Genomic DNA, 27,477 nt, shown 5'->3' with positions numbered 1-27,477 from the left:
AATCATCATAGTAAGTATGTTGTTATAGATGTCTGTGTCTATCAGGCTAGAAAGAGTTGTTTTCATCTGTTAGATAAATTTTGTACCTTTGGCAGAGTTTCCAATAAGTTGAGTTTTAAGCAGCTAATTAGTCTTTTTGGTAACAACTAATTACTTATAATATGCATGTAGCAAAAACTGTTGCAGAAATGTAATTGTAACTTCTTTGACATTTTCTTTCTTATTGTATCTTGCATGTATAATAAAGATAACTTATTTTGATACATTTATCCTTTTTAAAAAGGCAAACAAATAAAGCCTTAGTTCTGAAGCAGTCTTAAAGTTATAAAGGCATCCTCTTTAGGGAAAGACTAATGTCTATTTTCCCTGAACTGGTAACCCTTTCAAGCTTCGTGTCTTTCTATTCCATGCAGAAACAGTTGCCAAGAAATAAAGTGACATTATAGTTGTCTTTGGTCAGAACAGGAATAAGAAAGAAATACTGTCTGGATAGCAAGCTAATTATTTTACCAAAACAGTGTCACTATATGTCCGTTCTCACTAGCCCTGTTGTTTGTTGTGCATACCTTCCTAAGTAAAAATTTCTAAAGACAACTTGGAGAGGTTACATGTGCAGCAAGAGATATAGAATATTCCATGTATAGAGAGAGCATTGTAATTCACATACACACACACACAAAAAAAAAAAGTTTAAAAAGAAATTATTTTATGTCCTGACCAATTATGTTCCCTTTATGGCCTTCTATTTCTTAGAAGAACAAAACAAACCCCAGGCTTGAGTCCAAAGTCTAAATGAGTCGTGAGGTAACACACATTACAAAACCATCACTTTGAAACAGTCGTTTTGCTTATGGTGCACTTTGCATTATGGTAAAGTAGATATACAAAAATAGAATTGAAAACCTGAGGAAGGTTGCATGACTGGTGGCTAAGTGGCTTTTTTTTTTTACAGGATTAAGTTCCAACACCTTATAAGCATTACCTTAATTCTTGCCAACTTTCAGGAAAAGCAATGTCATTAACTAGTTCATAACTCATTCTGAAATGCCTCTGTTTTTACCAGAAAGAGTAGCATTTTTTTTCTGGGACACCTGGGTGTTCAGTTGGTTGAGTGTCTGACTTCAGCTCAGGTCATGGTCTCACAGTTGGTGGGTTCAAGTCCCACGTCGGGCTCTGTGCTGACAGCTCAGAGTCTGGAGCCTGCTTCAGATTCTGTGTCTCCCTCGTTCTCTGCCCCTCCCCCACACATGTTCTCTCCCCCCCCCCCCGCCCTCTCTCTCTCTCAAAAATAAATAAACATTAAAAAAAAAGAGAGAGAGAAAGAGTAGCATTTTTTTTACCTTCTATACTCATATAGGTAAAAACAATGACACTCTGCTTTAAATGTCACAGAATAAAATGTTTCCTGGGTTGTAAAGTAAATTCAAATGAAGGTCGAATGTATTGGTACCACAAATTCACACAACATCTCCATATTTCCCATTTTATGCCCACTGCAAATGTTATTCAAGTGAAATATAGACACATAGATACATTGATAAATCTCTCATAAATAAAGCAAAAATTTGAACTAGTGGCTGAGTTAATATATATATGTATATTATATGGTATTAAAATTTTTCCTTTAATAGACAACTTGAAGTATCATTTTGCTATTGTTGTTGAGCTATACTGAAAAATGTAGTTTTAATATGAATGATGAGAGACTGCCTCTAACAAACATTAGAAAAGAACTTACACATGTAAGCATGATTTTCTTAAGTCTCTCAACAACTGACTTTTGATACATTTTGGAGAAAAGGAAGGGAAACAAAAGTCATAGAATTGAAGCTACTATAAAAATAACCAGAAGGTTAAATTTTAAAAGTCTCATTTTTCAGAAATACCCAAAATGGTAATAAAAGTCTTACTTATTAATTTCATGACTGCATCAGTCTGCTGGTAGCTATTTAAAGTTACCCTCAAAGTATTTTGTTTGTGAAAGTTCTAAGATTTAATATATGTTCAGGCAGAGTGAATAGAAATACAATTAAATATCCTTGATCACAGTTGAAGCTTTTCATATGAAAGCCAGCAGGACTTATTCTATAGAATAAAGGATATCAATGTTTCCTCTTATTCATAGTTGTAAGTAATTAGATTTTTTTCTAATTCATTGTATCCAGTTTTAATATAACCATTCCCTCATCTCTGCTACTTTACCTCAATAAATTTTCTTGAATATTTCTTTCAGTCTCTAATGAATGAACCCATTATATTCATTATTATGATGATTATAATAACTATTATTACTATTCATTCACATGACATTATATATTTTAGGAAAGTACTATTATCACATGAATTATTTTTATGATCTTTTTTATAGCAGCATAAATGAGACAATAGTTTCTTTGCCATTGAAAATCTCATACAGAATTATTTCCGTTTGTCAACACTTCACCAACAAAAACTATTTGTATTCACTTGAAACAGTGGCTTTAAAAAGCCCATTCTGCATTCCAGACCAATTTAATCAAACCTACAGAATTTACATTTATTTTATTATAAAGAAAACACTGTGACTTTGTTTTCAATGCATGGATTCAATCTAGGTCAGCTGCTTCCATAGGAAGAGTTGATTTTATCTAGCCAAACATTGAAAATTTGTCTTACAGGAGGTATTTGATGCTGGAAATAGTACACTCACTGAATATGGAAAATGGTTTGACAGTGTTATTGATGGAAAATAGTTAATACTTATTTTAGTAAAAATTTAGTCCCTAGTCCTCTGGAATTATGGCCTTTAATAAATACAAATCAGAGGATATTCACTTAATGCTAATATTGGTGATACATTGATTATTTATATTCTTTAACTTGAAGTACTACATTAAAAGCCAAATTAAGTAGACTCAAATTATAAAATCCCAACCTCCAGAGATTCTGCTGCCGCAAAGTATGAATAGGTCGCATAACATGAAGCCATTATGTGTGAGCATCTAGGACATTATTCAGCATCCAACTAATTGCACCAACATGGATATATGGCAGTTGGACTCGTTTTTTATTATGAAATATGTTAAAACCTCAGAAAAAAAAATGGTCACGTCTTACTAATAACACATCTTCTAATATGCATTAATATAATGAGAGTATCTGGGATATGTCCACAGTTCCAAAACATGTCATGAATTTAAACCCTGTGCAAAGACCACTTAAAAACTAGCATTGCTATGATTGCACTTCCCCCTAGGGTTGAAATAACTTGTGTTTACACTGAAGTTCATTTGCCTTTTTCAGATCAGCATTTTCATGACACATCTGTCCAATTATGGGAATGACCGGCTGGGACTATATACCTTTGTTAATCTGGCCAACTTCATGCAGACCTGGACGAACCTGCGACTTCAGACTCTGCCTCCAGCGCAGCTGGCTCACAAGTATTTTGAGCTCTTTCCCGATCAAAAAGACCCTCTCTGGCAGGTAATATTTGTTCAATAATTAGTATAATTAAGTAATTCCATAAACAAATTTTATATAATCCTATCTGAAAAGTGAAGGCATCTGGGGTGGAGAGGGGGCTACATTTTTGAAATGTTGGTAGACTTGAGAAACTATTTCCTCCTGAATTGCAGTTTTGTATTATTGCTTCGTAGTGGGCCAAATTCTCTGTTCCTATGCCCATTAGAAATTATGAAATTCTACAAGCTCAGTGGGGGGTTCAATGGATGTCATGTTTTCAGTCAAGAGAGGGGGAACAATTTGCAGACTGCAATAGACTGAAAAGAGTAGAATGGTAAGTAGGTTGTATGCTAAGCAAGTAGCCAGCTAGTCCTCCTAGAGCACATCTTATATCTCTAATGACTAAATAACATCAGAGGGATAGGGGAGAAGAGTTCAGAACTGACGTCTGCTTTCTGAACCACGGGGTACACCAGCAGCTGGAGAATATGGGCAGCCTTCAAAAGTATTAGTTGGGAATTACTTTGGATATGGGAAAAGTGTTTGGTGGCAAAATTACTGAGCTTTTTAGAAAAAAATATCACACACACATGGCATATGCAAACTGTTCTAGGCATAACCCAGATTTCAAAGCATACATTCTCATGTGTCCCAGAATTGCAGAAACATAATTTGAACTTAAACTGCCTACTCCATACTCTGGGGAAAGTAATAATCATGGCAAATAATTATTTTGTGCTTATTATGTGTCACATTGGGTTCTTTATATGTTAACTCATTTAATCCTTAAACTACCCTGTGTGGTAGGTATAGTTATGATCCCCATTTTATAGATGAAGAAACTGAGGCAGGCAAATGCTAAGACACCTTTACAAGGCCACTGTGTGACAGAGTGGGAATCAGTTCCAGGCCATCCAGCTCCAGAGGCTGTGCTCTTAAGTACTGTTCTAAATGAGAGTTACTGAGCTACTAGAGAGTTGCTAATAGAGCTGATGGTACAGTAATAACAATCATCAGAAGGAGAAGGTTGCAGCAAGATCTGAACTACATACTCAATGCATTCAGCTTTGAACATGAGCTAATTACCACCTGAACACAAACAGGTAACTCCAAGAAGAGACATAACTACACATTTCAGTATGTGAAAGTCAGTGGTTGTGGAATTATCACTATATAGTACTTTGCAGTTACTATAATGCACATCTTTCTTCCTTAACCACTGCATAATATCACCAAATGTTAGCCACTGGAAAGACATGCAATTTTCCTGCTGATTTAACACCTTACTTTTAAACTGAAATCATTATTATTTCAGGTGACAGGTTTGAAACAACTTTTTTTTAACAGCAGCCAAAAAGAATACCCTCTACTTTAGTCATACCATCTGTTGCTTATTGTAAATAAGCAGAAAGTTCCTTTAACTGCACATATCTGTAGTATTAATTGCATAGAAGTGCTGTCCTGATTGCCTATATCTGAAGTAGTATTAAAGGGAACTTTTAAGTCTTCACATAATGAGCACTTTGCAGTGGAAATTAAGGATGTTCTAGATACATCTTGCATGGTGGGTTTAGTTTATGTATTATACACCAAAAGCAGATCCCTAAGATAGTATTTCACCTTCATTTTACCCTTTTGCTGAAATTTAGTGCTTTTTAGAATCATATTCTGCAAAGTTATAGTAATACATATCTGAAAGGAATCTGCTGTCTCTTTAAATAGTATCATTATGGCCTGATCTGTATCTCTTTGAAGCACAGCAAAACAGCTCAAAGTTATTTAGAATAAAAATCTTACACATTGTATTTCAATTACTTATGGAATGCTTAGAGTGTATCTTCTTTTAGGTTAGCAGGAAGCACAGTCCCTGCCCCACACTACATTGGAGCTCACTATTTTAAAACACACACATGTACACACACACACACACACACACACATACACACACACACATACAATTAAGATGTAGAACGGCCAAAAGCAGAAAAAATACTAAATCCTCAGTGCTATGAGGCTGTCTCCCCTCCCCCCAACGCCTCAGTAGACACTCAACTTCAGGATGGAAGGGTTGGATGGAAAGGGTTCAGGATGGAAAGGGTTACTTGAAAGCTTCCATGATGCCACTTCAAAGCTTTCATTTAAAAGAAGTCGCATAGCTTTGCTTCCTGGAATATCTTTTCAAGGACAGAAGTTGAAAAACTCTAGCATAGTGGCCACTTATCAAAAAATACATCTCTGTATTCTTCTCCCATTTAGAATCCTTGTGATGACAAACGCCACAGAGACATTTGGTCTAAAGAAAAAACCTGTGATCGTTTACCAAAATTCTTGGTAATAGGACCCCAGAAAACTGGTGAGAGCTTTTTGTTATGATTAACCAAACAGTATAAAATTCCTGATGACTAGACAGTGAGTTCTTGTCATAAAGAGTTTTCAAAATTCCTATATATACTGATGGATGAATAACACATTGGTTCTCTGACATAATGTTTGTTTAGCTTGATAATGTATTTAAATGCTTGTCAAGGAATTTTTTACAGTGAAAAAGATGAAAATAAATGTCACACTGTTTGAATATCCAACAATTTGGTAGCAAATATTCCTTTTTTGCCAAAGACCTTAATTGAAAAATGTTAACATTTTTAAATGTTTAACATGTTTAAAAAGTGACTGACAGGATTTCATCAAAAGTCGAGATAAACACATATAAGTATCGATAACTCTCTATAATAAATCCCTTCCAGAAAAACAGCCTCTTCCTGCCATCTTCCTGATATAGTTTATCTCTAAACTATTTCTTGCAGAGATGACTGTTTTCTAAAAATCTAAAGGATGTTTAACAAGCAGAATTCCAGACATAAACAAAACTTTGTGCTAACAAAGGCATTTACTCATACCCAGGAGAAATCTTAAATTGGCATGCAATTTTTGTGCCTTTTCTTAAATTGGCATGCAATTTTTTCTCCCCATAAACTTCTTGTTTCTTTAAGAATCAGTATTAAAATGAAGCCCAGTGGAAGCTTTAAAATGCCAAATATCCATGCTCTTTCCTGCATGATAAATTATTTGGGGCTCTCGGATTCTGGCTTCACAGAAAACAGCCATTTCAACCATATCCCTTTCTAAGGGGAATACCTTCCGTCTCCTCATTTCTCTAAAAATAACTGGAGAAAATTTTATGTAATGTACACAGAGAGGTTAGCCTATTCATTTTCTCTTAGTCCCATTTGCCAATATCAATCTGAAAACAATAATAAATATGATAAATACTTTTCTTGTCCTTGTTTATTTCATTTGGCCTTATGTATTTTAAAGTCAAGAGGCAGCTAGAAAAATATCTAAAGTAAAGTCTTTTCAGCGAACTCCCACTGTCATTACTGATCATGTCTCTCTGAAGCGTGGCATATCGAGTTCGCTCCAGAAAGCCCTGCAGGAAGGGCTGCCTCTTGTTTCATGCTAGATGTGCAGACATTTAAAAATCATGGTCAGATGGAAGAATCAGTACTTGCCATCTTAAACTCAGTTGTGTTTCCAAATGTTTATGTTACAAATATATATGACATTTACCTTTGGAAGAAAATTTTTTATCTCTTTTCATGGAAACTAATTTTTTTCCCAGTTCTGTAGTGGTATAATTTACATGCATTAAAAGTCACCAATTTTAAATGAAAATTCTGATGAATTTTGACAATTGTACACAGTTGTGTAACCACCACAACATTCTGTCTCAAAAACAAAACCAAAAAAACCCCACTTCTGTCTCCCTAAAAAGTTTCTCCACCCATGTGCCTTTGCAGTCAATGCCCCTCCCCCATCCTCAGTCACAGGAAACTACTTTCTGGTACCATAGTTTTGCTTTTCTAGAATTTCATATAAATGGAAGAGTAAAATGTGCAGTCTTGTGCATTTGACTTCTTTCACTTAAGATAATGCTTTTGAGATTCATCCATGTTACTATGTATATCAATATTTTGTGAAGTTGATTTTTTAAAAGGATAAACATATCTTCTCATCAGTTACATAAAAATTAAATAGCTTCATTTTAACTTTAGTTTCATCAGAAGCATTTTTCTGAATAATTTTGCATAGATGTATATTCTTACGCATATTCAAATATTTTTAGTGTTGAAACTGACAAAAAGTAAAACTGAAGCTTTATGGATGGTTATTTGAATGTGTGTGTCTATGATTAGGTGGTTGTTTTACATACATACACACATTAAACACATTCAAACACACACACATAGGACAGTTTATTCAGACCCAAGAATAAGTGTAGGTAAAGACAGAGTTCAGAAACTGCAATCTAACAATTTTCTGACCACTGATAAATTATATTATACCTTTTACTGACTATGCGAACAATTACATGTCTATTTTTTCAGTTTGTCTTATTAATGCTGGTCATGCTATTAAAAGCAAACAATATGATTGAATACAATTCTTAAAAATAAAATTCAGAAAAGAATGCTTTCAGTTGATCTAAGAAAGGAACTAATTCTCTTTTCTTTTTTCACATTATAATGGTCATACTTCCTATCCTCACAAAGACTTTTTTCAATTTTTAAATGCATTATTGAATTTTTATCTCATAAAAGCTGTTATTTTAAAAAATACTTTACTAATATTGAGATATGAAGCTATTTAGGTACTTTTATACAGATTGTCTTACTTGACCCTCATAAAACCCTGATAGCTAAGTATTTTTCCCCCACTACACAGATAAGAAAACTAAGTCTCAGCTTAGATATTTTTGTTCACATTCACACAACTGATAAGTGTTAGAAATAAAATCCTGATCCTAGAATTTACCTGACTCTAAACACCATGTTCAAGAAAGCTTTACTCTACTACGGATTTCAAGTAATGGAACATTTTTCCCCCAAATAAGTTTTAGATTTTGTTACACATTTCTTTTAAGTTGTGGTTTTCAAAGTGTACTGAATCAGAACCTCTGGGATAGGGTTCGATTCTCTGTGTTTTAACAAGACCTCCAGGTTAGTCTAAGGCATGCTAAAGTGTGAGAACCACTGTTTTAGGTCAAGCTTGTGAGGAGCATTTTTATTTTGTATATCATAGATTACTATGTTTCATTCCTCACAGGTACCCATGGGTATAGATAAAATGTTCATAGTTTGGCTAAGATATAATCTAGAAACACTGCCTCTTTCAATTCATTGTTTTAGACAATTTTGCTATTGACAGAGTTGTTTTAACAAATTTTCTGTTGTGTTGATATACTAGATTTAAGTACAATATTAAATAGAGCTTGTCAGAGAGATAAGAAAATTCAAAATTTAATACAGACAGCAACATGACATTATTACTAAGCAAAATCAGAAAGTAATTTCTCCAAGTGAGAGAAATGTTATAAGGCCATGTCTGAAGACCATTGCTAGCTATTATTGACTTAGAGTATAATTCATAGGCCCCGCCCCATCAGATTGTATAATGATATAAACCACATTAGAGCAGAGAAGTGGAAACTAGAGCCTTAAGAAGACTGAATACATGGACCAGAAAGATTTTAATAGTATGATTTTATAAACACAATTACAATTACAGCAAGCATGTGGTTAAATTTTAGGCAAACTGAACTCAGATTGTCTTTTTCTTGTAGCAACCTAATCTGTACCCTTTAGCTCATAATTTAGGCTCTAAAACACTAATTTTACAGTCTATGACATTGCTCATTTTGGAAAAAAAAATCATACTCTTGATCCCCAATAGTCACAGATCCATATGGGCACTTGTGATATGCCATTCTCTTTCCAAATTGCAAATTTTATGTTATATCACTAAGAAAGGACACAATTTTTTTCCAAAAAACCTATTTTTGATATCACATTTTTAAGTAAGCATATTCAAATTTAAACAAACGTGTTGAAAGTTTAAATTGTGTCTCAAATTTAATCAGTTTCATAGGCCTTAGGAAGAACTTATTGGAGAACTCAGCTACATGATTTTAGTGATGTAATATCTTCTATTAAATAATGATGTCTTTCATTCATATAATAATACCAAAATATCTTCAGGTTCAATATATCTTTTCATCCCCAGAGAAAGTCTATGAAATAAGCAAGGCAGGTGACTTCCCACCAAAAAAGCCAAGCTAAAAGCCAAGTCACAGACCAAATCAGTGATTGAGATGAGGTCAAAAACCAGTTCTCCTAGTCCCTGCAACAAGCCTTTTCTCACATCACACTTAACTCCATTTTTCCAATATGCTTCTTTTAAAATGCTGATTATCTATTCAGTTTAATTCAAGGAGTACTAATATGTATCTGTTTGGATCATTACAATACTTAGTATATTAATGACTTTGAAATGCTAATAGTAGGAATCTGTTTGCATTTAATTAATTTCTAAACCTCTATTGTCTTTTCAGGAACCACTGCTTTGTATTTGTTCCTGGTTATGCATCCTTCCATCTTTAGTAACTCCCCCAGCCCAAAAACCTTTGAGGAGGTACAGTTCTTTAATAGAAATAACTACCACAGGGGGATTGATTGGTAAGATGGGTTATTAGTATAAATCTAAAAGTATATATACTATGCACAGTATAAAAATTAGTGCTAATATTTATAAACATAGAAGCTTGTAGCCACAAATAAAAGTTATCCTCTGTACCTTGGAAATGGAGTCAATAAAATGAAGAAGCACAGAAATTATTCATAAGAAATTTTTCTCAGTTTGTTATGGGACTCATTGCTTCAAGAGGCCCACATGTAATCTGAATTTGCATTAATTATCTTTGATGGTTATTACAGATACGAAGTTAGAGAAATACTGTAACACCCAAAAATTTCATTCCTCTCTCTTCTTAAAACACTTTCATAGCTTTCTCTTCCTGTGCACTTTGTATTAAAGTGATGCTACAGTCCCTCTATATATTTTTTTATTTTGCTTTGGCATTTTAGGTTAAAAAAATAAATAAATAGAACTAGAAATTTGTGTATATTTCATGAATAATGAAATAGATGAAATAAGTGAAATAAAGCTATCAGCAATATTTAATTTTTGGTCTTGAATTGAAATAAGAACTATATCAACCATGCAAGGAAAATAGTTAAATGAAAAATAAAAGTTAAAATGTCAAATAACATACAAAATATAATAATATAGTAGGAATATATGTTGCAAATTAACATGTTAATCACAAAATATATCTGCAAGTCTTGCTGTTAAGGTAGAAATTCTAGGCAGAAAGTGATATGAAAGAATGGAATTTTTATAATAATTCTAGGGCATGAGCATAAACATTTTGCATGTATTTTAGCATAAAGCGTTGTTATATATTAACTTCTGTCGTCAAATTGCATGATCTCAATTTCATAAGTATCACCCCCCCTCAAGAGTTGCTTGTGTGTGGTCCAAATGGAAAGAAAAGAAATGAGTTGAGGATAATTTGAGCACCTACTAGGAATTACATATATTCTAACTGCAATATATTTCACTGCCAACTCTTCAAACAGGGCTTGATATTGATTAATTGTATGGTGTTAAATAACAACTGTGAGAACCAAGAAAGCATCAACCACTTCAGCTGCTATTTGACCACTGACTCAAATATATATGCCTGTGTACAGTAGAATAAAAATACGTTAACATTAGGACTAAAGAGACTGATTAAAAGCTGCTTTAAAAGTGTGTGGGGGGGGTGGGGGGTGGGCGCGCCTGCATGGCTCAGTCGGTAAAGCGTCCGACTCTTGATCTCAGCTCAGGTCTTGATCCCAGGGTGGTGAGCTCAAGCCCCACACTGGGCTCCACTCTGGGTGTGAGGCCTACTTTAAAAAAAGAAAAAAGTGGAGAGGAATGCAATACTTGAACTCCCTGGGATTTAAGACTATCTCTAAGAATAGGGGTGCCTGGGTGGCTGAGTCAGTTAAGCGTCTGACTCTTAGTTGAGGCTCAGGTCATGATCTCACAGTTCGTGAGTTTCAGCCCCACATCTGGCTCCTCGCTGACAGTGCAGAGCCTGCTTGGGATTCTCTCTCTCCCTCTCTCTCTACCCCTCCCCTGCTCACGCTCTCTGTCTCTCTCTAAATAAATAAATAAATAAACTTAAAAAAAAGAATATCTGTAAGAATAATCAATTTTTTAAAAGTTGTTCAGAAGTCAGTAATGTATATAAGGCACTATAACAGGACAAAAAGTCCCTTAAGCAGTTTACAAAAAGATGACATAAATAAGTAGAAAGCTAATGATTTTAAGTGCAACTCACTAAAAACACCTCAATTGCAAACACTTTTGCATTGACAAATTATATGTTTATAAAAGACAACACAAATAACAAAAGTACCTGCAAATGTCAGTCTATTATCAGTAACTCTGGCTTTGCTGTCAATGATGTCAGATGTATTCATGGTCCTCAGGCTGGCCGTGTCTCTCTGTGAAGTGTCAGCACGTCCATAGTCCCTTTGGGACCACAGAGCCATAAAGTGGAAGAGTTTGATAGTAGGTCTCAGCATGCCAAAGTGGCTTACAGAATTAACACAGGCACAGTGAGTCTGGATCCATGGGAACTGCTTTTCCTAGAAAACTGGGGAAAACCAGGGCTGCCTTAACTGACAGGCAACCTAAACACAAGCTGAGGACAAAAGCAAAGTAGGGCAGATGAAAATGAGAACACTCCATCTTTGGTAAAATAGCCAACATTTACAATCAGGAGATCAAGAGAAATGTTTGATTCATACAGACACTTAAATTTTATATTCTGTGGTTTGGTATTATTTTTTATAATTACATGGAGATGAAGTGAAGGCTTGGACTGGTACTTGGGGAGCCCTAAAATCCTGTTAGCACTTAGAACTTCTAAATGTCTTGATCTAGCTGTGAGTTAAATCACTTAGAAATACTCACAGTCAACCCAAGTAACAAATAAATGTGGAATATTGCAAAAATCACATCTTTCAGTAAAAAAAGATGGTGAGATATTATGAAAGTAGCCAAGCTTAAACGAGGCAGGCATTCACTTTTAATAGAGTGGTTTACACTCTAGTTTGCTCACCAGTTCTTTAGATAATCTGAATTCATATTCCCCAGATGTTACCTATTTGTACCCTGAAAATATGAAGCTGAATTCTTATTTACCTGTTCATCAGACATTTTACAAGTGCCTCTAAGTGCCAGCCACTACACTAGAAAAATGTGGGCATACTGGCAAACAAGAACTGGCCCCTGCTTTTTCCATGAGCCTCTGGGGCCAGGCAAAATCAATACATTATAGGTCCAAGATCCAGAACTGCGTGAAGAGGTTTTTAAGGTCTAAACTGTTACAGGTATAGAAAGGACTGCTGGGAAAGTGGGACCATTTTTAGAAACTAAAAGTTACTCAGAATTCAATACCTTCTGCCCTTCTTTTGTGATTTTCTGAGCCTTTCTCAGAATAAGCAAGGCTGAGACAAGCTTGGACCAAATAAGGTATCACTAGACACTTGGGATAACCTTAGCATCTCTGGAACCAGGGTGAGCATCTAACTTAAGAAATATCTTAAAATGTGGCACTTTCTACAAATAGACTATACACCAAAACAGCAGATCAAACTTTCCAGAAATTTTTATATATCTGTTTCCCCCTAAAAGGATGCCAGAATGACATATCACCAAGGCAATTTCCAGAAAACATAAAAGGATTTCTTTACTGCCCTGAGTTTCAAGACATCACTTTGTTGTACCAGCCAAACTTTGCAATATGTTAACAACTGGAATCCTACCAGAAGCTTTATCGTGTGAGATGACTAAAAGAAAACAACGTACTGCATAAAGAAGTCATCACAGAAATGCTAATGACTCTCTTGCTCAGTAACTACTGAACTACCCTATCTTGGTAGCCCAAAGTCATGATGGCTTATGAACTGAAGAGGGTGGGAGTGGAGGATGAAGCCATTATGATCAAATGTAAGAAACCCTAGAAGTTAAATTTGCACGTGCTCTCCAAAAAAGGCTCTTTTTCCTTTAAAAGTTGTCCCTTAGTCCCTCAGAAATATCTGTTATCACATGCTGAATTAGTTTATATTTGACAGCTTTTGTACAGATGAGACATTATACAAATTCTGTTTTGTCTTACATTTCTGTGCGTAAGGCTTTAGCTATTCCTATGTTCATTCTGCTGGTGATTTACATTCTCACCCCACTTAAGGATATAGGACCTGACCTTGGGAAATTTGATAGGATTTTATATTTAGAAATATGTACATACTTTTTAAAATTTTATGAATATTCTAAAGAATATAAATGGCTCTAAATGGAAAAAATGTTAAGCAAATAGGCAATGTTTACACCAGATGTGTTCTGCACTTAAACATTTTATAGTTGAATGCAACCACAGCACCACATTAGTGAGAAGGAAATTATTTCACTTGTGATGAAGTTAAAAACATTTTGTCTAAGTCCTTTTAGAATGTCTTTGAACTGAACATATCATCTGTTTTGATCAAATTTTCCTTTTGGTTCAGCACTCACACATTTTTTTCTGTAAAGTATTTCTGCATTTAGATACATTTTATATAGTTAGGATGATTATTGTTCCAGTTTGATCATTCTGTGTCTACATTTTTGCTATCTCCCATACCTTTTTTTTTCTGATAGTAAGCAAAACAAAAAGAAAATGTATTTAGAAAAGCATTCTCAAAATACATTATTAGTGTTCTATATACGTTTCCCTTGCAAACTGTATAGAACAGATGCCTTATAGAAAAAGGCTTTTGTTTAGGAAACAAATGATTTGTGGGATACCTGTGACATCTACAGTCACCAGCGTATGAGTATAAACCAGTCTTATTTTGAGAAATATTTCTTTTCTAGGTATATGGATTTCTTCCCAGTCCCATCTAATGTCACCACTGACTTTCTGTTTGAAAAGAGTGCCAATTACTTCCACTCAGAGGAAGCTCCTAAAAGAGCAGCTTCTCTGGTCCCGAAAGCAAAGATCATTACCATCCTCATTGACCCCTCAGACCGAGCATATTCCTGGTATCAGGTAAGAAAAATACAGACAGAATCTAACAGGTAAGAAGGGGACTATGAAGAAGGGGAGATGGTTTGCAGCAATAGCAACCACCTCAGGTCTCAATAAAAGAGTAGATTTGCTAGTTTTATATCTGCATAAAAGTGGATAAGTTTTCTTTGTTTCTGGAGATACTTTCTCAAGTTTTTTTTTAATTTTGCACTAATTGAATAAAATATATTAATGAAGTGAAAATATAACAAAATATTATGTATTTGGATGTGCATATGTGCTTCTACACATCTGCATTTTGAAAAAAATAGACTAAGGGCCCCATTTCCTTAGAAACTATAAAGTTAAGATAAATGTGAAATGCTGTATTCAGAAACTCCTTATCTGTTATTAGACTAGTATTACTTCTAACCAGAGGTCTACACCAAGACACATAATAATTAAGATGGCAAAAAAGTAGTGATAAAGAGAGAATTTTTAAAGCAGCAAGAGAAAACAGTCATATACAAGGGAAATCCCATAAGTCTATCAGCTGATTTTCAGCAGAAACCTTGTAGGCCAGAAGGGAGTGGCACAATACATTCAGGAAAAAACCTGCAACCAAGGTTATCATTCAGAATAGAAGGAGAGATTGTTTCCCCGACAAAAAAAAAAAAAAAAGTTAAAGGAATTAATCACCACTAAATCAGCCTTCTGAGAAACATTAAAGAGAATTATTTGAGTGGAAAGAAAAGGCTATAATCAAGAGTAAGAAAATTATGAAAAGAAAAAATTTCACAGGTAAATGCAAATGTAAAATAAAAATAGTAGATTAATCACTTATAACACCAGTATACAGGTTAAAGCACAAAAGGACTAAATCAATTATATCCACAAAAATCAGTTAAGGGATTCACAAGATAAAAGGATGTAAAAGTGTGACATCATATACATAAGATGGGGGAAGTAAAAATTTAGTGTTTTTAAGATGGGTCCAAACTCAAGCAACCACCAACTTAATATAAACTGCTATATGCATAAGATGTTATATATGAACCTAATGGTAATCACAAATCAGAAACGTATAGTAGATACCCAAAATGATAAAGAGAAAGGAATCCAAGCATAATAAGAAAGAAAGCCATCAAACCACAAAGGAAGAGGACAAGAGAAGAAAGGAACAGATAAGACCTATAAAAACAATTATAAAACAAGTAACAAAATGGCAATAAGTACATACCTATCAATAATTACTATAAATGTAAATGGACTAAACGCTCCAATCAAAAGACACTGGGTGACTGAATGGATAAAAAAGCAAGACCTATCTATATGCTGCCTGCAAGAAACTCACTTCAGACCTAAAGACACATACAGATTGAAAGTGAAGAGATGGAAAAACATTTACCATGCCAAAAGAAGCAAAAAGAAAGCTAGGGTAGCAATGCTTCTTATATCAGACAAAATAGACTTTAAAACAAAGACTGTAACAAAAGACAAAGAAGGATACCACATAATGACAAAGGTAACAACCAAAACAAAACAACGAAACCAAAAACTCCTTATCTGAAACCCTGCACCTGGGTTGGAACTAAGTCTGCTTCTCTGTACTAAAGTGAATGCACATAGCTCTGATCTTGCAGGTAAGAGTGGTACATTCCATTTCCACTGATAGGATTTCAAACAGATAATTCATGACAATCTATAATATTAGAGAATAAAGTTTCTCAGCACTGGGTCCTTTTGTTATTTAACAAAAGTAGTTTTTCCATATTCAAAAAGGAAGAACAGATTGTCAGGAAAGGTTTTGTGGCTGAGACAGAGTAGGGGAAAGGTCATAATAAAGCAGATGGAATCTTAGATAGGCAGATTGATAATAATCTGCATAATAGGAAGTGAGACAGCCTGGAAAGCCGAAATCCACAACTCCACACTAAGCATTGACGCCAGACTCCTACAGCCATCTTTTAAATCATAGTATACAGCAAATTGTAAATTGACTGATTAGATTTTGTGCCTTTTACCTTTTCTACCAGGTATCTGGAGAAAAGAGAAATAAGCCTTAATTGACTCAAAGAGAAAAGAAAATTGGAACTTGGCAACCACTTAGCCCCTGAGAAATTGAGAATTTACCATAAAAGGAGGTTTCAAGGCTGTAAGCTAACAAAATGTCCCAAATATTATAAATAAATCACTCTGTACTGGCAAAATGCAGGCCTTAACAAAGTCTAGTAGTGTTTGTAGTGTAGTAATTTGAATCTCAATTGCAGCCAATTTGCTATTCAACTAGATGTGGTAAACATCCACAAACCTACCACTAAGCCTGAATATTTATTGGTCAATTTAGGGAAAAGGTGATTTCTTCAAACCCATGGGCCTCAGCCTGAGCCATTATGAAACACTTTCCTATTTGGATTGCTGCTTTCTGCATTTCTGTACAATAAATGATTCTGATTCATCACAAAGGAAGGTTACCATTAGGTAAAATAATCTTGGCTTTTAGATGCTAGGTAGTATATGATAAAAGCTGTGCATTTCAGATAATGTACATGTCAGAGTTTTAGGTAGTTTTTCAATTTAAAATAGCCAGTAGGGCTTTTCTAATCTAAAACTGCATTCTAGATGGAGCAAAACTGTGGCAGAACCAGTAGAGTGCTTGTGTATTATGGATACTCAATGGACATAACAAATGGTTTGCTTATGGGCTGAAAGGGGGGCATTAATGCAACTTTCAAAAGTTTACATTCAGAATAAATATATACACTAAGGAAACAACTCAGTAAAGTTAGTTAAGGAAGCCTATCAATAAGAATTCAGCCTCTGCCAAATAAGTTCTCAAAAATATTCCCTCATCAGTGTCCTGTCCTAAGTTTAAATCCTGATGCTCCAAGCAAACATTTTCATCCCTTATTAATTGCAAAACAAATAACTCTCCAGCAGTGAGTCACTCCTTCCTTTAGCTTCGAGACTTGTCACAGAGATTGGTTTTTAATTATTCATGCCTATAGTTCAAGTTAGTTTAATTATCCACCTTTTCATCATAGCATCAGCGATCGCATGAAGACCCTGCAGCTCTGAAGTTCAGCTTTTACGAAGTGATCTCAGCTGGTCCCCGTGCACCCTCCGAGCTTAGAGCCTTGCAGAAGAGATGTTTGATCCCAGGGTGGTATGCCAGCCACATCGAGAGATGGCTTGTTTATTTCCCTCCCTTTCAGGTATTGAGCAATAAGAATTCCCATCATGTTACAATCTCATTAAGTTGATGACTTTGCCTCCAGGATAGAGGAAATTTTTACTCATTAAAACATTACTGGCTTTTACTCTTTAGTTGTAAATAATAAGACTGTGGCAAGGAATAATAGTTAGGCAGAGGTAGACACACTGTTTAATTTTCTTTCTAAAAGTATTTCAGGATAATTCTCCCTGCTGTATTTTCCAGTGCATACCCTTCCTGATTGTCAAGAGCTTCAAAAGCTTCATATCCCTGATTCTTATTCTGTGAATAAAGCTTGAGAACATCTTAACCAAACAAGGCAAATAATGTTTTTTTTAATTAAGTGTCATTATTTCCCTTTGAACCACCTTGCTGAATTTTTCATGAGCTTTGTGTTTTTCTTGCCTTCTTTGCTTCTCTTTTTTGCTAGACATCAACCTAGATTGCAAACTCAGCCCCTCCATTAGATGGCTTAAAGCAGTCCAGTCACATCGGATGTAGTGTATGCTTGTGTATCTAGGACTGTGCTGTCCAGTGTGATAGCTGCTGCCACATCTGGCTATTTAAATTTCTACTAAAAGTATATAAAATTAAAAATTTAGTTTCTCAATGACATTAGCCACATTTTAAATGCTCCATAGCTACCTTTTACACACCACAGCTATAGAACAATGCCCATAGTCACAGAACATTCTAGGGAACAATGCCAGTCTAGACTGAATAGAAATATTGGAGAAGAGGTATGAGCAGAAGTTGCACTGCACTCTGTGGTCCTCCATTATGGTCACCTGTCATTCTATCTTCTGGGCCACACCCCTCCCTCATTAGAGTAACAAGCAAACTCTTCCCCTCAGTCAGTTGAAGAACTTCTGTCCACATTCAGGTTCTCTGGGAGTCTTGTCTTTTTCTCCAAATGGATTATCTAAGTATTTCTTAAAACTTTACAGTGCTACTCCTTTGAATGGACTCATGGAGAATGACATGTCCTCTGTGTCATTACACCTGGTCTTATTACAACTTTTCTTCTTTTCTACAGTGCTCCTTCCAATCTTGAATGATGTCATTGTTTTGCCTGTTGTTGGTGGGGTTTTCTTAAGATTTTTTTTAAGTAATCTCTATACCCAACATGGGGCTTGAACTCACAACCCCAAAATCAACAGTCATATGCTCAACTGACTGAGCCAACCAGGCACACCAGTTTTGCCTATTTTAAACTTGGTTTCCATTTGTGATGTGTAATCACATTTCTTAAGCTCATTTGGTCCCCTCAAATGGCTTTTTTGTTTTCATAGTATTTTGGGGACTTCTCAGATTACAAAACCTAAGTACACTTAATCAGTATGATTTATTTCTTATTCTAAGTCATTAATGAGATTGGTCTGGCTAAGTCTAACAACAATGTATGCAAATGCCCTCAGTAGAATGTCTCTCATTGACTAAATTCAGAGTGCACAAATTTTTAATTATACAGTTACACATCTATCTTCAATGTGCATTGTCTTTTTTTTTAATTTCCCTGGTCATTTAGTTGCTAATTATTGATGGGCAACAGCTAAGGATGGATCCTGCTACAGTGATGGATGAAGTACAGAAATTTCTAGGAGTCTCTCCTCATTATAATTACTCAGAAGCTTTAACGTAAGTTTATATTCTAATTAACTTATTGAAGTTTCATTAGAGAACTTGTTTTTTAAAAGTTGCAGTTTGGTGATGCAACTATTATGTTGGCTTCTCCTTATGTAACTGATTATTTTCTGATTAGTTTGACATTAACTACTTGGGAATGAACTTTTCAGCAGTGTGGCAAAGAAATGTTCTAAATCCTCTGTTGATTTCTAACTATGAAAGATTTCCCCTAGAAGGAAAGCAAAGAAGCAAAATAATTGTAAATCTTAAAACCAAGAATTAACCCACAAAAGTGGCTACTTAAAAAAAGTCAGTAAGTGCTAAACCTGTTTAACAGACAATAGTGGGAACTCTTGCAAGCATGAAGAGGTGATTAACTGGATGGTTTATGAGCCCTGTCTTTTGTGCAATTTTCAAAAATAATGTCATGCAGCAAGAAATCACCCAGTAGGTGACTGAATAGGCAGAAAGAGATATGCTGTTATTACTCTTACACATACTTCCACGTTTTGCTTTTATGTCTTTACCCACTGTGTATCTGACCCTGTCACCTCTCCTTCGAAGGCCACAACAATTACAGCTCTGGTTTGGTTTTCTTTTGCTGCTCTTTTCTGATTTCCTTAGGTAACTAACACCATCTGGGCCAGGACAAGCATAAGGCAAGAGAGGCATTAGTACTGTAAGAAGGCACTCGTTCTCAGGACCCCGCAAATACCTGACAGTGAGTGCCTCCTGAAATTTTGCCCCCTAGGTAGCTCTCTTACCTGACTCTGGACTCCACTTAGCATTTGAAATAAGACCTCCATCTTACTTTGTTCATTATAATAGTCAGCAATAATATTCATGAGGGTTGTGTTTGTTCCTATTTCACATGCTTAGAGCAACTGGAAGATAGAATTGAATGCACCATGGACCTGACCTACACTATAATACTTTTTTTTTTAATTTTTAGACTCATAGACTGAGCCTTAAAGAAACTAAAAAAGAGTGTTACGGAATTCTTCCATTGTATTTCTCAGTATAAAACTCACATCTATAGATCAACTGATTTTCTCTTTTCATTGTATACTTTATCTTACAGCAGGTTAGACATTGTGAGTGCCAGGATTCCTTTACCTTTCAGCATCCCTTACAATAAAGATTGTCAGAAAAACATCAAATATTGCTTATGTCTTGCAGAAATCATATGTAGAGACGTATGTAAAAAGGACATTTTGCTTTAGGGGACAAAGGAACTGGACTTTTGAGCTTCCTTCCCAAGAGCCATTTTCTTTTCTTATTACTATTAACCTTCTGACCTATGTGTTTTTATACTATGAGTACTATTAGAGCTTTGTGGAGCTTTAGTTCAAGTACTAACACAGACTCTACTAGCCTTAGGTATTTAACTTCCGGCTTGACCTTAAAGAAAGCTGAGTGATTTTAGTTTGCAGTTAGAAATTCAAGTCCACTTTCTGCTTTATATCTTTTTAAGTATCTCTTACAAAAGAAAGCTTTTATTTTCTAAACAGTTTTCTATTTCAAGTTGGCTTATCTTTGGGTCTTTTTTATACAGCATATAGCAAAGCATTGTATTTCAGAAAAAAAGAAGTAAAGTATTCTATAAAGACATAATTTCTTCTTTTATGGAATGGTCCTTGACCTGCATGCTGTGTATTTGTCCCCTTTGCATCCAGCTCAGCAGCAAGCTTTTTATTCCCCTCTACTGCCTAGAAAAGGGAGTGTAAACCTAAGAGAAGTAATATCAGAGCAACATACTACGTACAAAGAACTGTGGATCGCTTTGCACCTGGGATGTACCTGGCTAAAATTGCCCGTTATGTGATTCTCTAGCCTCCTATGGAGCTCAGTGGGTGAAGTAGCAAGATAAGATATGTGTAGTCTCTAAAACCATGGCTTCTCATCTTGCAGGGCTTTCCAAGCTCTTACCCTGCTGATGGAGATAATGTATAGCCATTCAGTTTCTTTTTATATTTTCTTGTCAATCATCAGTTGAATTTACACATCTTATAAAAATCAGCAGCGTACCTGTTGTAGAATATTTGGAATTTCATGTCGTTGTCTTAGTCTGAATCATCCTTCACCAAGCCTTTTGCAGTTGTTCTGAATCCTGTCCCGATAACTTATTTACTCTTGGTAAAATAACTGTACTGATAGGTTTTTTTTCTGTGGTGCTTTGGGCATATTGAGGATCACTGGGGGTCAAACAAAATGTATGTTCTCGGGAATGTCATTTATTGCTTCATATTTTTTTCTGCTAGTGATAGTGAAGACTAGATCTTTGGTACTTAAAAAAATAATTAAAATCCTCTAAGAATGTACTGAACTGCAAGCAGATATGAATTCTCAACTAATCACATAAATCCAGTTTTTTGCACATAGTAGAATAAATGAATTAAACCAGGTCTACACAAAGACTTTACTGAACAGGCTTGGCATGAAAGAGTACTCCAATTTAGGCACTCTATAAACTGATTATCTTCAATATAAAAAAGTCCCTATTTCAAAATTATTTTCAAGAAAAATGTCAATCAGTTTCCATTGTCAAGAGTCTTATTTATTCCTTTCCACAATTGTTAACAAAAGTCAAGAGTTCCAAATTTCATACGCTCATTGGATAGTCTATGATGCCTTAAAATGACATAGTACTGTCATCATGAATTTTAAATGATGTACTAAATATGAAAAAAAATCTGATTTTCTTGGTCAGAATGGATGTGATTTAAATAAGCAGTATAAGTTTTAAACAATATAAATAGGAACTTCTCATTCAGTTATGGTAATCAGCATTTTATAATTCTAGTTCAACAAAACCTTATGCCTAAATTGTAAATTGGATTGATATACTGACGTCATTTTAGCTTTCATGTAGTGTGTTACATAGTGTTTTAGAGCCAACTGATCATTTGAGAGAAAGCAGTAAAAAAAATGTGTAGCATGGAATTTTGCTACTTTGTATAAAGTAAAATGAAAAGTATAATTTTTTTTATTTTTCCATGAATATATGCTCTAATAGTTCTACCTAGTCATCAATGTTCATGACAAGAGGTTTCACCCTTAGAAATACTAGTTAAGGGGAGCCTGGGTGGCTCAGTCGGTGAGGCGTCTGATTTCGGCTCAGGTCTTGATCTCACAGCTGGTGGGTTTGAGTCCCACACCTGGCTCTGTGCTGACAGCTCAGAGCTGGAGCCTGCCTCGGATTCTGTATCTCCCTCTCTCTCTCGGCCTCTTGCCTGCTCATACACTGTCTCTCTGTCTCTTAAAAATAAATAAATATTTACAAAGAAAGGAAGGAAGGAAGGAAGGAAGGAAGGAAGGAAGGAAGGAAGAAAGAAAGAAAGAAAGAAAGAAAGAAAGAAAGAAAGAAAGAGAGGCTAGTTAAATACCTGAACCTGACATCTTTAGTTCTCAGTTAACCTGTTTGTAAACACAAAAGAGACCAGATTGAGTTATATGAATTTTTAATATTAATTTACTGTGAAAACTTTAATGGACAATAAGAATTTGAAGGCCAGGGTTAAATAAAGACTGTGGGTTTGGTTCGGTTCTGTGGATGGGGCTTGACTAAGTCATAAAGAATTGAAGCCGCCTCAAAATTCAAGAAGCACTTCAATTGTTTCTTTTTTTTTCAATGTTTATTTATTTATTTTGAGAGACAGAGCATGAGCAGGGAAAGGGCAGAGAGAGAGAGAGAGAGAGAGAGAGAGAGAATTCCAAGCAGGCTTTGTGCTTGTCAGCACAGAGCCCAATGTGGGGCGTGAGCTTATGAACTGTAAGATAATGACCTGAGCCGAATCAAGAGTCAGACACTTAATGGACTGAGCCACCCAGGGACCCCAAGAAGGACTTCAGTTGTTTCTAATACCATTTCCCTGGCAACCAAATTTATATTCACCAGGAAGTCTTTCCCATCCCATTTTAGATGACTCTTTGTAAAAATGTGCCACATTAAAACCTTTTTTAGTAGCAAAAAAAAAAAAAAAAAAATTAGTAGCCACAATAGGGGCGCCGGGGTCATGATCTTGCAGTTAGTTTGAGCCCCATGTTGGGCTCTGTGCAGATGGCTGGGAGCCTGGAGTCTGCTTCAGATTCTGTGACTCCCCCTCTCTCTGCCCCTCCCCCACTCGTGCTTTGTCTCTGTCTCTCAAAAAATAAATAAATGTTTAAAAAAAAATTTTTTTAAAGCAGCCATGATAGCCAAAATGTGTTGGTTCCCTAGACTACCCATGAAAGAGCATCTAGCAGTGGTAAGTAGTGAAAGAGAAGATAGTCTGCTCCAATTTCCTATGATGAATTTGTTTTTCAGAGTGTTCATAACTTTTCAAAATCAATATGCATGTATATGTTCTACATTTATATGTTTACATATATTGCTTCATACCAACACTAGGTGTGAGAGGTACTATTAGCTCCATTTTTCAGCTAAAAAAAAAAAATGGGCACAGAAAGCTAAGCCAAAAGTCACTCAGCATATAAATTGAGGAGTCAGGACTGAAACTCAGCCAGTCCACTGGAGCCTGCACTTCCAATCTATTAAGCTCTTCGAGTTGGCACAAGAAGCTACAACTAGAGAAAAACAATATTATGAATTTTTATTAATGGATAGTACACCAACAGGAAGTACTTTCTTTAAAAGACTGAAACCTTAAAATGAGCTTTTGAAGTTGTCTCAGACTGTATTATAAAAGAATCCATCTTCAGATGCACAATCACTCTGCATAATAAATGTACAATCACAGTGATATGATTAAGTTAAAATCACACCGAAATACCACTAGAATGGTTATAATCCAAAAGGCAATACCAAATGTTAGCAAGAATGTAGAGAAACTGGAACCCTCATATACTGCTGATAATAATGTATAATAATATGGCAACTTTGGAAGCGCAGTTTTGCAGTTCCTTAAAAATTAAACAGAAGCTTACAAATAATCCAATTCTACTCTTAGGAGTCTACCCCAAGAGAAATGAAAACCTACATCCAGCAAAGACTTGTTCACAGAAGCATTATTGATAATAGCCAAAAAATGGAACCAATCCAAATAGCCACCAACCAGTAAATGGATTAACAAAATTTGGCATATCCACACCAGGAAAAAAAAAATGGGGTGGAGGAAGATGCCCAGAAAAGAAATATTAGAGACTGAAAGCAGATCAGTGCTAGCCTGGGGCTGGAGGTGACAGCAGGGATTGTCCCTGTTGGGCTCTAAAGGTTTTGGGGGAATTATAGAAATGTTCTAACACTAGATTGTGGTGATAGTTATACAGCTATATAAACTTGCTACAAATCACTTAATTGAACACTTAAGATAGGTGTTATGATAAGTAAATAAAACCTCGAAAACTGTTAAAAATAAAATGGGCGTCAGCAAAATGGTTCATTAAATCATAAAAGCATGTGTGTAGAGAGGAAATTGATTAAGAAAAAAAAACTAACAAAAAATAACTTCTGTGTTTGTTCCATAACACCTACATGATGGTGTTTTGGTTTTGAGATTTACCTGCATTGTTTTCAGTTCACTATTCTCCCATGGAAATGTTACTTCAATTTAAAGGCATTTTAAACATGCTTGAACCTTCCTTCTAAGTATAATTTGAATATTCCCTAGGATTCACCTGTCCAAGGGTAAAATTAAGGCCACATTATCATTAATATAGGAATGTTGCCAGTTGGAGGCTGAATCGTTGGAGAACTTTGATTGTCCCTACCTACGTGTCTCTTCCAGTTATTTCTAGACATCACGGTGATATTGTATAGATATTTAAGAGCCAATCCATTCTTGTTTTACTCTACTTCAACAAAGTTTTATTGAATGACTACTATGTGCAAGACTCTGGGATACAATGATTAACAAAGTATCTCTGCCTCCAGGAACGGGTAACCATAGGGGTAAACAACACATAAAACTTATTTACTTCCTGAAATCCTTTAAAGAAGGGTCCTAGCCACGTCTAGTGCCTACACTTTAAAAAAGGATGCTTCTTGCTGTTCCATCAGATATCAGTGCCTGCAGTAACAGGATTAATCTTAAGGGGTTACTGTTGATATTCTAAACAGATGTAGGGAGATCTTTCTCCATTTTCTATCAAGCTTCTTCATGTGAGCTATGAAATTGCATTGTTGATGTCTTCAAACTCATAAGGTCAACATCAATCCCTTCACCTGTAGCTCAAGTCACCTGGAAAATAAACATGATCTCCCTTCTGCCTTTCTCTTCCTTTCTTTTCCACTCCAGTACACATATGCCATTGCCTATGAACATATGCATACAGATGCCTGGGCTATGTGTCACACACACACACACACACACACACACACACACACACACACACACACACAGTTTTTTTTTTTTCTCAATAAAGCCAAGCATGACAGCCTGCTGCATAAGATATAACCAATTAGCAGAGATGAAAGAAAAACCTATTTTTATTTTGATTCTTAATTATATTATGTGTGAAGTTCAGTGTGTCTTTTAAAAACAATGTTCTGTCATAAGGCATATGTATGTTCCAGACATGTATCTAGAGTTAGGTATATTATTAAAAAAAAATAATGGTCTGGATTCTGAATTTTGATCACTTAAATACTTAAAATGAGTCAGAATTCAATTGTAGAAATTGTTAAGGACAAAATGTTTATGAAAAATACTATATCAATAGCAGATTTCCAGAAATTTTGTTGTATTAGAATTTCCCAGCTTTCCAAGTGCCTGAGTGGCTCAGTCAGTTAGGCATCCGACTTTGGCTCAGGTCATGATCTCATGGTCTATGAATTTGAGCGCCACTTTGGGCTCTGTGCTGACAGCTCAGAGCCTGGAGGCTGCTTCAGATTCTGTCTCCCTCTCTTTCTGCCCTTCCCCTGCTCACATTCTTTTTCAAAAATATAAAGTAGAAATATTAAAAAAGTAGAACTTCCCAGTTTTCAAATGAATGAATGAATAAAAGAACTTTCCAGATTTCATGTACAGATTATTTAAGTAATAGTCTTTATTAATGCTTTTTTGTTCTTGTGCCTCTGAATATGGGACTACTTTATTCAGTTGTCTTACTGATTCAAACAAGAATATAAATAACATGAAGACATACCATGTTGTGTCCTGATCTCACACAATTGTGTCAGTAATGATGAGAAATAGGCTTTGCATAAGTGGGATGTGAATCATCCTTTAGTGTCTCTAATATCCAAACCAGTACAGAGGCAGAAATCTAGGTTTGCAATCTTTTCACAGGGCTATGTTATAAAAACTCTAGATTAGCTACATAAAGAGTATCTTCCAAATCACATCCATACACATACATACACAATCACAGTATAATTTGAAATCAGCTTTATTGATGTAAAATTCATATTTAATAAAATCTACCTATTTTAATGTACAGATTGATGAATTTTGACTTATGCGTATATTGTATACACGACCGCAATCAACATATAGAACGCTTCCATTAATCCAAAAAGTTTCCTCATGCTTCTTTGCAGTCAATCCTTTTCGCCTCACTCATGGTCCACTAGCAACCAATGACCTACTTTCATTTAGCATAGTGCTTTTGAGATTCCTCCCTGTTGTTACATCTATCAGTAATTAGCTCTTTTTTTAATCATTATTATTCCACTTTATGGATATAACACAATTTGTTCATCCTTTCACTAATTGATAGGCATAGGGTTGTTTCCATTTGTGGCTACAACAGACATTTGTGTACAAATCTTTGTATGGACACGTATTTTCATTTCTCATGGGTAAACACCTTAAAATGGGGTTGGTGGGTCATATAGTAATTATATACTAAGATATATAAGAAGCTTTCCAAAGTAGCTGTAATATTTTAATTTCTACCAAAAAGGTATAGCAATTCTAGAGGTTCCACATCTTTGCCAACACTTCATATTAGTCTTTTTAAACTGTTGTTCTAGTGAGCGTGTAGTGGTATTTCCTTTGTGATTTTAATTGAATTTCCTTAATGACTAATTATGTTAAGCAATAATTCCATTTGTTTATTGGTCATTCACATATGTTTTTTTTTGATGAAGTATCTGTTCCAATCTTTTACCCAATTTTTATTGGTATTATCATTTTTTGTTGAGTTGAATTATATATTCTGATACAAGTCCTTTATTATGTTTTACATATGTAGTCCAGTCCTATGTTTTACAAATACCTTTGTCCAATCCATGGTTTCTCTTTTAATTTTCTTAAGTGTTTTAGAAAAAAAAGTTTTTAGTTTTGATGTGTCCAAAATTATCATTATTCTT

The 27,477-nt window shown here is 35.1% G+C and overlaps 1 protein-coding gene across 2 annotated transcripts in view; it reads left to right on the top strand.

The window, feature by feature from the left end:
• The window catches only part of LOC106978082 (bifunctional heparan sulfate N-deacetylase/N-sulfotransferase 3), a 180,536-nt gene that overhangs the window by 146,235 nt on the left and 6,824 nt on the right, over window positions 1-27,477 (top strand). For both annotated transcript variants that reach the window (XM_053217007.1, XM_015075727.3), the window contains exons 7-12: window positions 3,283-3,465; window positions 5,701-5,797; window positions 9,833-9,956; window positions 14,251-14,425; window positions 17,428-17,598; window positions 19,126-19,235. In XM_053217007.1, coding sequence (XP_053072982.1) covers window positions 3,283-3,465; window positions 5,701-5,797; window positions 9,833-9,956; window positions 14,251-14,425; window positions 17,428-17,598; window positions 19,126-19,235 — 860 coding nt within the window. The remainder of the gene's footprint in view (window positions 1-3,282; window positions 3,466-5,700; window positions 5,798-9,832; window positions 9,957-14,250; window positions 14,426-17,427; window positions 17,599-19,125; window positions 19,236-27,477) is intronic.

The sequence above is a fragment of the Acinonyx jubatus genome, chromosome B1, assembly GCF_027475565.1.
Source record: "Acinonyx jubatus isolate Ajub_Pintada_27869175 chromosome B1, VMU_Ajub_asm_v1.0, whole genome shotgun sequence".
NCBI classification, from domain to species: Eukaryota; Metazoa; Chordata; class Mammalia; order Carnivora; family Felidae; genus Acinonyx; species Acinonyx jubatus.
This window is presented reverse-complemented; position numbering and strand designations above follow the sequence as displayed.